The sequence below is a fragment of the Rhea americana genome, unplaced genomic scaffold (genome assembly GCF_003343005.1).
Source record: "Rhea americana isolate MKP2758 unplaced genomic scaffold, rheAme1 scaffold_117, whole genome shotgun sequence".
In the NCBI taxonomy this organism is placed as follows: domain Eukaryota; kingdom Metazoa; phylum Chordata; class Aves; order Rheiformes; family Rheidae; genus Rhea; species Rhea americana.
The window spans coordinates 2,130,657-2,142,410 of record NW_028185228.1 but is presented as its reverse complement, the minus strand read 5'-3'; the positions used below and the strand labels follow the sequence as shown (position 1 = coordinate 2,142,410).

At 38.7% G+C, this 11,754-nt stretch overlaps 1 protein-coding gene across 1 annotated transcript; it reads right to left on the bottom strand.

The window, feature by feature from the left end:
• Positions 1–2,817: 2,817 nt before the first annotated feature.
• GJA1 (gap junction protein alpha 1) lies at positions 2,818–11,529 on the bottom strand. Its single transcript, XM_085318624.1, has 2 exons — positions 11,266–11,529; positions 2,818–5,894 (listed from the first exon to the last, which is right to left on the bottom strand). Exon 2 carries the CDS (start codon positions 5,876–5,878, stop codon positions 4,733–4,735), a length of 1,146 nt encoding a protein of 381 aa, XP_085174750.1. The 5' UTR covers positions 5,879–5,894; positions 11,266–11,529; the 3' UTR covers positions 2,818–4,732.
• Positions 11,530–11,754: the final 225 nt, after the last annotated feature.

The following is an 11,754-nucleotide window of genomic DNA, read 5'->3' as shown; positions in this document are numbered from 1 at the left end:
CACTAGCATCATGTAATTTTCATCTGACACAATTTCCAGGACTGACAGAGTCTGGGTGTGAATATGTCCTTAGGCACAGTCAAAAAGCACGCAATTTTAAGTCGGGGAAAGGCAGCCATCTGTTTGCAGAGCTGATCTTATATCCTCATGTTTCTGGAGCCGTTGTGTGCAAAACTAGTCTTGATCACAAGTTTGAATAAAATGGAGGMCTCTCAAATACTTCCAAGGGACTGTGCCAGAGAAAGCCTCTAGGTAGAAAGGAAAGTAATGCAGGAGCTGCTTCATCAGCTTTGTGCCATGAGATTGTTTTGCTGCCGAAACTCATAGGCAGCATGTCCACCATCAGAATCCTCCAGTAGATCTAACTACAAATGACTGGAGTGAATAGCAGTAGAAGAAAAGGGAATATCTTAAGGGAGGTTGTGATCAAACTGACCATTTGTGTAATATGTTACATTCAAAAAATATTGTATTTCAGAGTTAGTTCCTCAGCTCAGTAGAAAGCCTGGTCCTACCAAATTTGGATTAGCAGTAACTAGAGGAAAAAAGATTCTAGAATATCTAGAGGAAAAAAGTTCTACAGAGGCAGATAAATCCCATGTTCTACCGTATTTTATTTTAATCATGGAAAATGGAAGAGTAGGAATCACTGAGGAATTGCAATAAGATTTAGAAGAAGTGGACCTGACTCCATGAGGTAGAAACAGCTACCATCAAAACTGGCGGATGTTTTGGTCTGACATATCCTTTACTCCATATTAACCACTCAAAGKAACTTCAGATTTGGATCTACTCCCAGGTCTGAGTTCAGAAACTCTAATCCTTACTTTGCTTACATTTTTTTTCCTTGAAAAAATACCGAGTTGCAAAGAAATTACAAGGGAGACACCAACTTGGTGATTTGCAAGTGAACCAGTGGAACATAGCAGCATTGCAGACAGTCTTTTTTTCTGAAAGAGTAAATGAGTGCATAGTTTAAAAATGACCGATTTCAGAGGGTGTGACCTTTGTAGCAGGTACACTCACAAAGTTTGTTCCGGTTCTCAAGCTATTACTATAGCCCACGCTAATTTCCATTTTAAATATGGAAATAACATTTCTAAATTAAGAAAAGAACTTTCAATGTATGCTCCATGTATTTAAAATATCTTGAAATTACATGATCTGTAAATAGATGTTAGGTTAGTTTTAACTTTTGTTCTTTTAGCTTTACTCTTTACAGACTTTTCAAATCATGGCTGGAGGAGGGAGTAGTTTAAGATGAATTAGCCTTTTTTCGAAATACCTCTAAGCAAAACACCAACCCCATTTTTTAAATATTTAACAGATTTGATTTTTTGGTTTTCTTGTTGCTTCATTTGTGACTCTTCTTTGTCTTTAATAATCTTCAAGAATGTGTGCTTTTACAATATCTATCTTATATAGCTATGTTTAAACATATACATTAACGACTATAACTTCAGATTTTCCTCAAAATGTACAGAAAACTGAAAGGGAAATTTAAACTTAATCCCCTTATTTCCACATAAATGAGCTGGGAGAAAGCACTTAAACAGTAGGATGAATGGCGCACACAGTTATATCATTGTTATGATTTTAGAAGCGTGGAAGAGGCCACACATACAAATCCAGATGAGAGAAATGGCCTGTTGTCTTTACTGAACAATGGAGTGAGTTTCATGTCTTTACCCTCTAGACATATACATGTACCATCACCACCAAACGAGCTTCGGAAATGAAGTAGTAGTTTATGTCAGTTGTCCAAGATGTCCTAATGAGTCTCTAGCTTGGGATGCACCTGACAGTCCGCCTGTCTAAGAGACACTAAATTCTGTCTCAGGGTGAGCCCTTCTATGGGTGCTTCTACATCCACTTTTTCAAAGGGATGATCCTCACAAAATGCTTKCAATGTTCTTGTCTTTGTACAGACAAACTAGGACAAGCCAGCCTTAAAACTATGACTCATTGGTATTATTTAAGGAACATTTCAAGGAGTCATTTCTTGTGTTAGTGCTTGTATAGTATCTCAAACAGCTATGAATTCACTAGTAATGCCCTGCTTATTTTCCCCCCTCTTTACTAGTAGGAGGGAAAAGAAGGTTGGACTTAAAATATCAAACACACTTGAAAGTATAAAGCAACATGACAACTACATGATCTTTTTTTTTTTTTTGGGGGGGGGGGGGACTTTTCAAATGAAAAAGAAGTTGAACCACCTTTTTTCAGAGTCCAACACAGGAAAGCCAAGTACTGTAGTTCTTCATTAGGGATATGTGGATATGTGCCTAGAAGGTGAAGCAGTAGGCAGTATGTGAAATCCCAGAGTTAGCAAAATCAATAGCATGCTCTCTCTGACTCTAAAGGAACCAGCTGTCAGTCAAACAATCTGATTATATGGGGAAATGTAAGCTAGAAGCAATGTTATCATAATGTAGGATGTAGGCTGTATGTAGGAAGTGCTTTAAAAATTATGTGATAGCATCTTACTATTATCTTCTTCGTAATAGTTTGCCAATAAATCCATATTTATATTCCATGGCTCAGAGCAAGATCTATTTTTTACAGTAGCTCAWGTTGAGTGCTATTTTGTTGCAGGGATGGCACAAATGAGTCCTGTTTTTCCAGCAGTGTGAGGGTATCTAAATCTAGTCCTGTAAAATTTCAATTCAAAGTAAATCCAGATGGATTAAATCAAGAATATGGCAGAGATATAGTGTGACTGGAGAAAATGAAGAGGGAAGGAAGGAGTTTAGATTATAATGCTGAAACAAAAGATATGTGGACTTATAAAACAGCAAATGACAATTAGAAAATATATTTATACTAAATTAAAACTTTATTGACTAATGTTCTCCAGACAACATGATTTGATGGACTATGGTTGCATACATGCAATGAAGTTGAACACAACAGTAGTTTAACATGGAATGTCAAACACATTAATATATGTATAATATGAAACCATTTATCTGTGTTGCTGCAAAATGAAACCAAGCTATGTATTTCCATGGTCAATTTGTGTTGAGCTAAGAGGCAACTCATTTGAAGAAACTGGTAGATTTCTTTTGAGTATATATTTCAAATAAATTAGCTAGAATTGTACTCTTTAAAAATCCTTTCAACTTCACTTGCATTTCAAACAAAATCTAAATGTAAACACCAAAGTTGCTAGAGCCACCTAGAAAATCCTGTCAAACTTGGACTGGACATTACAGTTCCATACAGTGAATATATGTAGTACAAGAAAAATACCAGTTACTGCAAAAGTCATGTAGGCATATTTTATTATTAAACCAGCACAAAGCATTTCTTCTAAGTTTCTCACATAAAAGACTAAAGCTTGCTTACAGTACTACATTTTCTATCATTCAAGCATCATTATTACCTATCAGGGAGACTGGCTAGATGACCTAATGGGTCTTTTCCATCCCTAACTTCTATCTAAGAAAATCACTCATGCCAGCAAGAACATGGTTCACTTTATCTTGGGCTTATCCTGTAGACTTCGTTCAGGCAAAACTCCCACTGACTTAAAAGAGATTTTGCAGAAAAAGATATCCAGGATTGGGCCCTTTTTATTTACTTTTTTTTTAAGCATCCGTTTAGGATACATGGAAAATATTATATAGAATTAAAAAAAGTATGATGTGCTTCACTTGCATTGAAGGAATCAGAGAATGTAAACACCATTGTGGCCCACATCTTCACAATATCCATGAGAAATCGTCAACTGCAAGTATTCTGTGTGCGTATGTTCCTCAATGTATGCTTCTGAGGGTGTTTTGTGTATACATTTACCTCCTCAACCATGTTCACACACATATGTACACTCCTAATATACACAGAGGTGTGACAAAATTAACTAAAGGCAGTTGATTGCCTGAGTTGATACTTAAATCTGCAAGTGGTAGCAAACTGTTTTTTATATGATGCTAATAACACAGTACGTGAACAGCAGGACATGAATATTGCTGTAGGTAAGAGTGTGCATGCTAGTTCTACTAGTGTGGATCGGTCCACTTATGTGTATAACAAAATCTACCTGCATGAAGGGTTGGAAAAGCAGGTGACCAAAGTATTTTTTGGTGGGCCATGTCTGAAATTTAAGTTGATCGACTCAAAGGCTGTAGATTATCCTCACAGAAGCCTTTCAACAACCTGGAGGACCATACAGGAAAGTTTACCTTCAAAGTGCACTTTTTAAGAATGGAATGTTCTTGACAGGGAAATGATCAGAGGCAATCCTGGACTTTTTGTTTGTTGAATAGGAAAAATGTTTTCATCTTCAGGCAGCACTTCACCCTGRCAAATGTGAGTTCAGTTATTATTGGGTTTCAGTATTACAGAAGATTCTTTAGAAACAAACAAAATAGTACACACACACACACATACACTCAGATATTTACAACCTTTCTAGAAAAACAACCCCCTACCTTAGTAATGACTACTTATCTTTTTTCTTTTTTTTTTTTAGTATTTAAATTCTTTAAACCAGCTACATTAAATACCAAAGTGTATTGTACCACCCCACACCAACCCCACATCCCCCCCAAAACAGCAAGTATTTTAAAAGTTTGTTTGCTTGTTTTTTTTTTTTTAATTTTATTTTTATGATTGTTAAAATCTCCTGCTTGAGACTATTAAGTACCACCTCCACTGGAACAAGATCAACACTGACTGCATCTTCCAATGCATGTCATTTCATAGTCGAGCAAGTACTGCAGCTAGAAGCTTAGATCTCCAGGTCATCAGGTCGAGGCCTGCTGCTGGCTCGGCTGCTGGCTCTGCTGGGAGGCCTTTGGTCCACAACGGTGAGGGGTTGCAGCTCATGTCCCGATGCCAGTTTTTTAGTGTTCTGGTGCTCATCAGGGAAGTCGAAGGGCTGGGCATGCGAGTTGGAGATGGTGCTGCCAGCTTGCCCCATCCTGTTCTGCTCTGCACTGTAATTGGCCCAGTTTTGCTCGCTGGCTTGCTTATTGTAGTTACGACAGGAGGAATTGTTCCTGTCTCCGGTAACAAGCTTGTACCCTGGGGGAGACATGGGAGACAAGGGAGCGGTTGGTGAGGAACAGCCATTATAATAAGCATATTTGGGGGAGGCACAGTCCTTGGAAGGGCTCATGGTACCGCTGTGAGAGTAAGGGTCAGTTTTCCCTTTCACACGATCCTTGACGCCCTTGAAGAACACATAGAAAAGCTCGATGATGTTCAAGGCTAGAGACACCAAAGATACCACCAGCATGAAGAGAATGAAGATGGTTTTCTCAGTTGGACGGGAGAGGAAACAGTCCACTCTGTGTGGGCATGGGTCTCGCTCACAGGTGTAAATGGCATTCAGGCTAAACCCATAAATGTACCACTGTATCAGCAAGAAAGCCACCTCGAAGACAGATTTGAAAAGGATGCTGATGATGTAAGTACGGAGCAGTCCCCCACGCATTTTCACTTTGCCATGTTCTTCGATCCCATATTTGAATTTCTTAATTTCTATTTGTTTGAGGTGCATATCCACATTCACACCATCATTTTGGACCACTTTGAGCTCTTCTTCTCTTTTGTTCAGCTTCTCTTCTTTCCTCATCACATAGAACACATGTGCCAGGTACAAGAGGGTAGGTACAGACACAAATATGATCTGCAGAACCCAGAAGCGCACATGGGAGATGGGAAAGGACTTGTCATAGCAGACGTTCTCACAACCGGGCTGTTGAGTGTTGCACCGGAAAGCAGACTGTTCATCTCCCCAGGCAGATTCAACTGCTGTCCCCAATAGCAAGATTCGGAAAATAAAGAGAACAGACAGCCACACTTTCCCTCCTGCAGTAGAATAAGCTTGAACCTTGTCAAGAAGTTTTCCCAAGGCGCTCCAGTCACCCATCTTCACAGGATGCTGGCTAAAGAAGGACACAAAGAGAAACAAATAGTGATGGTTAAGACAGATCTTTGATACTTTTTTGTTGCATTGAACACAGCTCAGTGTTAAAAGTACAGTGGTGCCAGCTTTATTTTGTGTGTGTCACACTGCTGGTGGAGTGGGAAGTTAAGGAAACTGAAGAGAAATATCACATGGTGTTTCAGAACGCAGCAAAAAAAGAGCTTTCCAATTTTCCCCATTTTCAAAAAGGTCCATGAGGACCATTGTTTGCCACCACTGTTTGCTCACACCAGGCTCCTTGGTGGCAATCTCATTTCAATGACCAACAAAATGTGGCTGATGTGGAAAACAGCTGTAATGCACTGCTGATCAGGATGTGGCATTACTTACTGGCACTGCCTGAATATCCTAGGAATAAAGGAAAAAATTCTCTCTCTTGAGTGTGGATCACTTATGATAAATTTTATGTTCACTCTTTAAGAGACAAAGAAAGCAAAACAGCATAATCTCAACACAAAAAGTTATATTGTCAGTGTTAGCATGTTGCATCACCAAAAATCTATGCTAAATTTCCTACAATAGTGTTAAACAGAGCTCTTGCAGATCAGTACAGGGTTTGTAATACATTTAAGAGTATAATTCCTAATGTTGAAAAGTTTATATCATGTTCAACTTATATCATGTTCAACTATATTAAATTTATACATTAATATTTGCAGCACAATGGCCAATGTTGGTATCCTTTATCTATCCTTTTAAAAAGGAATAGTACRTGTCAAACACATGAAACAGCTAAGCTCAGGTTACCACATCGGAGGAAATGGTTTCCTGGTTATCTGTGGCTTCCTTAAATTTTCGTGTCTTCAGCTTTGTAACTGTGTCTTTTTACATTTAAATTCTTTTGCTTTGTTATGAAAGGAAAAAGATTTAGCAAAAAAGAAAGGGAAATGTGCTCTTTCCGTTTTAAAAGCCACCCCTTGCTGCCTTCAACAAATGCACCACTCATACAGTGTGCATTCCAAGGGCTGAATGCTGCAAGTTTAAACCATCTCTCCCAATTACAGTATACAGTGTGCATTTCTGGGACGCATGCAGTTTCTCAGGTATATCTGCAAATACACAGGATGACAGTAAAGAAATGAAATATTTTACTTCATTTTCTTGATTGCTAGGAAAAACAAGGATTGCTACAGGATTTTGTTTTCAAGTGGAGTATGGTAATCTTATCTGCATAGAAATTTACATTCTAACTTGCCCCATATGAACAAGCATGTGAAATCAGGCACCTAAAAGAAACAATAGCACAAAGCTTCGTTTTTAAAGTATGTTCTGCTAGATAGAGGGATTTATCCTGCATATGCTGAGTAATCTCTTCCCAGTGTTCATAGTTTTGATAACGTCCAAATGATTTCCTTCCCATTGCATCATGGATATATTCCCTAGTGAAGGTCATTTATATATATATATTAAAAAAAAATATGGGTAATTCATAAAATAGGAAATTTTAGTACCAAAGAGATTTTCTTTTAAGAAGAAATGAGTCACTGGAAACATAGGATTATAAATTTGGCAAGCTTAATTACATTAATAACAATAGATGCCAAACAAAAAAACTACCATCCTTTCTTTTTTCCCATAGGAAAGCATCTGCGAGAATAATGGGAGGCAAGTGTTTAAAGTACTTGCTCTGATAGCTCTGAGATGTCAATTATCTTTGAAGCCCTGAAAATATCCTAGGGCCATTTCCTCAGCCCACTTAGTCAGCTTACTCTTACTGTAGAGGAAGTTTACTTATTGTTGCCTTCAGACCCTTCCTCACATAATTAGTTCTTCACGCGAACTTAGTCCCATCAAAGGATCAGCCCTACTTTAGACTTTTAAATCTGGAAGCTTCAGCTGGGAGGGATATATGGTCTCTGACATACCCTTTTAGTCATTCGGATGTTTAGTCATTCCAAGGAAAGATTTGTCTTTATTGGTTCAGGTTGGTAGAAAAGAGGCAGGCACATTAGCTTGGAGGTCTCTGAAAAGGCTGGAATGCAATGTTACAGCGTTCCTTCCCAAGCCGAGATTGTTAAAACAGAGAACAGTCTGTAACTATACAATATGTGAAGTTTGTTCTAAAAGCAAGCTATTTTCTCCATGTCCTAGAAGTGGAAGCGGCCAGAAGACGCCTTTTTGAAGCAGTAACTTCTTGATTTAATTAGTCGACTTTCTGATCACTTGAAACTACTTAATTAACAGACTTTCTTCAGATTCAATGTATTTTTTTACTGTCTAAATATTATTTCAGACTGAAAATTTGATTAAGAAAACAGAGGACATGTTATTTCTAGGTAGTTATACATTGTTTGTTTTTTAATTACACTCCACTATGGTACAATAATGTAAGACGATTTACTTCAGCTTTGACCTACTTAATCCCACACCTGCAATATTTTGAGAATTTAGAACTTATTTTTTAATTTGCTTCAGCATGCGGAATTGCTAAGTTTCTTTTATATCCTCTGGCAATATAAACTCAAGGAGGAAACATTCCATGCTTGAATTACTCATACATAGTTTTGAAAAGCAACTTTTTTTTAAGAGATCAGTTACACACTAGCATTTGCCAGCGATAAAAACCCCACATCAGTTCATAACATTGTGCTGTTAATCAGATAACCTTGCGGTGGCACAAATATATTATTCTGTTGCTTAAGTGGATTCTATTGTTTTGTCATCGTGTCATCTGCTTCATATTTTTCAGGGAGAAGAATGCAAACAGTGTGGCGGTAATGTCCTCAGGTCTGACTACAGTGTCAGAAGGTCACATACTGGTGGATGGAAGAGCGGTAAGGGTTAGAGCGTGATCTAAAATGAGGTTGTGCAGCTGAAGCAGTTGGGAAATAGGCCAAACCCTTGGTTTTCCTACAAAAGCTTGTGTTTGAAATACACATTAAAAATAAATAGCTAACAAAAGAGAAGATTCTGGGCCTTGAATTTCAATCAACTTGAGCATTTCCCCAAAGAAGCCAGCACTGCAGAGAAAGCAGGTGAGAAGTACAACTGATATGGTTTAAGTGGTTTGGAAGAGGGAACGTTAATTTTATGAAATCTTAGGAACATTAAGAGAATGTTTTTCAGATATTCCTTTGGAAAAATGTATCTCATTTGTAGCTCCACAGATGAGCTTGCATTCACTCCATCCACTGAGCAAAGATTACACACTAAATGGTTGCAGTAACTGGAATTTAAAGTGTCACAACACTTTGCTTTTTTGGCTGTCTGCTTCCCCCACAGCTTTTGCCTACCACATGCGGCACGCCCTCTACCTCAGTTAATTCTAAAGCGTAGTTCCAGAAGGTCCAGAAGCAGTCATTAGCACTTCCTTAGACATTCTGTCATTGCATGTCAGGGCCACCATTTATATTATTGGCCAAATTCATCCCTATCCTAACAAAATTCAATTTGCTTTAAAACTAAGAGAAGAAACTGAATTACTTGAGGGGGACTCAGGCCTCCTGCAGTTAGTGCTTGCAGACTTTGAAATCTGGAATTCTGAAAAGTGCCTGTAGTATAAACCATGGGCCAGGTGCCTCCACACAAGGTGCATTTGGTGGGTAGCATTGGGCAGGATACCAGAGGCCAGGAGAAATACAGCGATGTATCTGATGCAACAAATATATTGCTCAATGTCATCTAATCATTCTCATGCCTACAGAAATCCCTTCGCCTAAACTGATGTTCATTTCAGAGACAAATACAATTAATCTCTCAGGCTTGCGTTATATGAGAGCTGCGATAACCTTACAAAGTTTCTTGTGCCTCTGAGTGTATAAACACTCAAAGTTATGTCACAAATCAAATCCCCTGTGTCCCTCTCCTCCTTCGGAACTCAGCCTGCTGCTCACCCTTCTCCCATTCGTACGCTTGTTAGGTATCATGGGCCAGTGCCAGTGTTTGGCTTTGAAGTTTTTGAAGGAAACACTTCAGTAAACATTTCAAAGACTAGAGGCTTGAATTCAAAAGCGTAGTGTGCTGTCCAGATGTTAAAAATGGCAGGACGAAAGCTTCGCGCAAGTCCTCCAACTTTCTCCCCGTACGCGCACACACGCACAAACAGAAGTCAGACAGAAGGTGTTCCTTAGCTCATTTTTGTTACCATTACCATGGGCTTTCATGAATCTTACATGGCAAAATCTAAATGAATCCTTCATAAGAATTATACCAGTTCACAAGGCTCGCTGGTTATCTTAAAGGCAAAATGTGAGCACACAATAAGCACATAATATTCTTGTTTAATAGGAGAATGTGCTAGTTGATAAGATAGATTCTGTGCTTCTTATTTGAATTGAAGGTTCTTTTTCCTGCCTCATCATGTTGTTCTTTTAACTACTGGCAAGTGGCAGACAACAATAGCAATAAGGAATCATTTCAAGTGTTGCGATTTAAAAAGCTTTTTAGTTCTCCAAAAGATGTTGCTTAAGCATTCCTTTCCTCCATATTTTGGTATTAGAGCCTTCAAGGTAATATAAAGGGAATGTATCATATTGGAAGTAGGACACGTAGAGAATATTCTTGCAAAGTTCTTCCTAAAAAACTTTCATTTATATCCACCCAAGACTTTCACGGACATTGCCAACGTGGTAAGGCATATCATGATATCTCACATTCCTTTGCTAAAATCCTTTACTGAGGTTGCTAAAACAGAGTAACTATATACAAACTAGGTTAAAAGTCCTTAGCCCACGTCTGGATTTTATCACATCCATTTTAAAAGAAGGGGGAAAAATTATCAGGAAGACCACGTGAAAGTCACCACTTCAGTAGCTGCAGCATTTAACCAAGCACCTAATTAAGAACCTTGTTCTGCACAAACTATTAGGCATCCATCAGGATTTCCATATGAAAGCAAAATGTGTGGGGCACAAATGGGACAAACTCAGGAGAAGGTCTCACTGCTACAAACTTCAGAGGCAGTTTCAGGGTAACGAAAGAGACCGAAGCGCACCTAGATCTTTTCTTTAAAGTAGTTCCTTTAGTGTTAGATAAGTATACAGAGTAGCGATTTCACCAACACGCTAGCAACAAGTCCACAACTCAGCTTTGCAGTCAGAATTTCACTACTTTCTTAATTGAACAAGGTTAGAAGTTGAAAAACTGTAAATCTGAGGAAAAGTATAAAAATATGGCAAAACAAAACAAAAAAATAATACCTAGGAGCTTAAAGTTAACACTTTAGGAGAACCTAGGCTTTTTTTCTTTTTTTTTTTGAAGATGGGCTTTAAACAAGTTCAGTCATGAGCGAAACAACACAGAATTCTTGAGGGAGGGGAAGAAGTGTTTGTAGGAAAAAAGTATACACAAAAAGAAAAAGGAAAGATGAAAAAGGAAAACTTGCAACTTACCCTTGCCGATCAGCAGTGAAACTGGATAAGAAAACTTCTTTGGAGGGTTAAAGTAAAATGGAAGAGCACGTTCAGGCACTCAGACCTGTCTATTTAAACTTTAAAAGTCTACTGCTGTTTTGTATTTTTCATCCTTCCTTCCCCACTAATGAAAGAAAAGTGCTGATACCTCGTAAAAGTTTTTTCTAACTTGGAACACTGGGAGAGCTTTTAACAAGTTTTCAAGCCTCTGACTGTGAAAGAGGAGGGGAAAAGGAGGGGGAGCAGCCCAGGAGGAGGGGCACTCTGCAAATGGAGAGGAGGAAGGTGGGGGAGGAGGAAAAGAACTGAGGGCGCAGCAAAAAAAAAAAGAGTGCGGGAAAGAGGAGAGAGTGAACGCATCAAGGTCCGCCGCTGCTGATGTAGCAAAACCAAGGAGAGGGCAGAAGGCACTCAGTAGACACCTACCACAGCCCATACCGGCACCTGAGTGGCACTTCAGCCGGAGCT

Excerpts from the sequence above, each read along its gene's own strand:
- GJA1 (XM_085318624.1), bottom strand. The coding sequence starts at position 5,878 with ATGGGTGACTGGAGCGCCTTGGGAAAACTTCTTGACAAGGTTCAAGCT.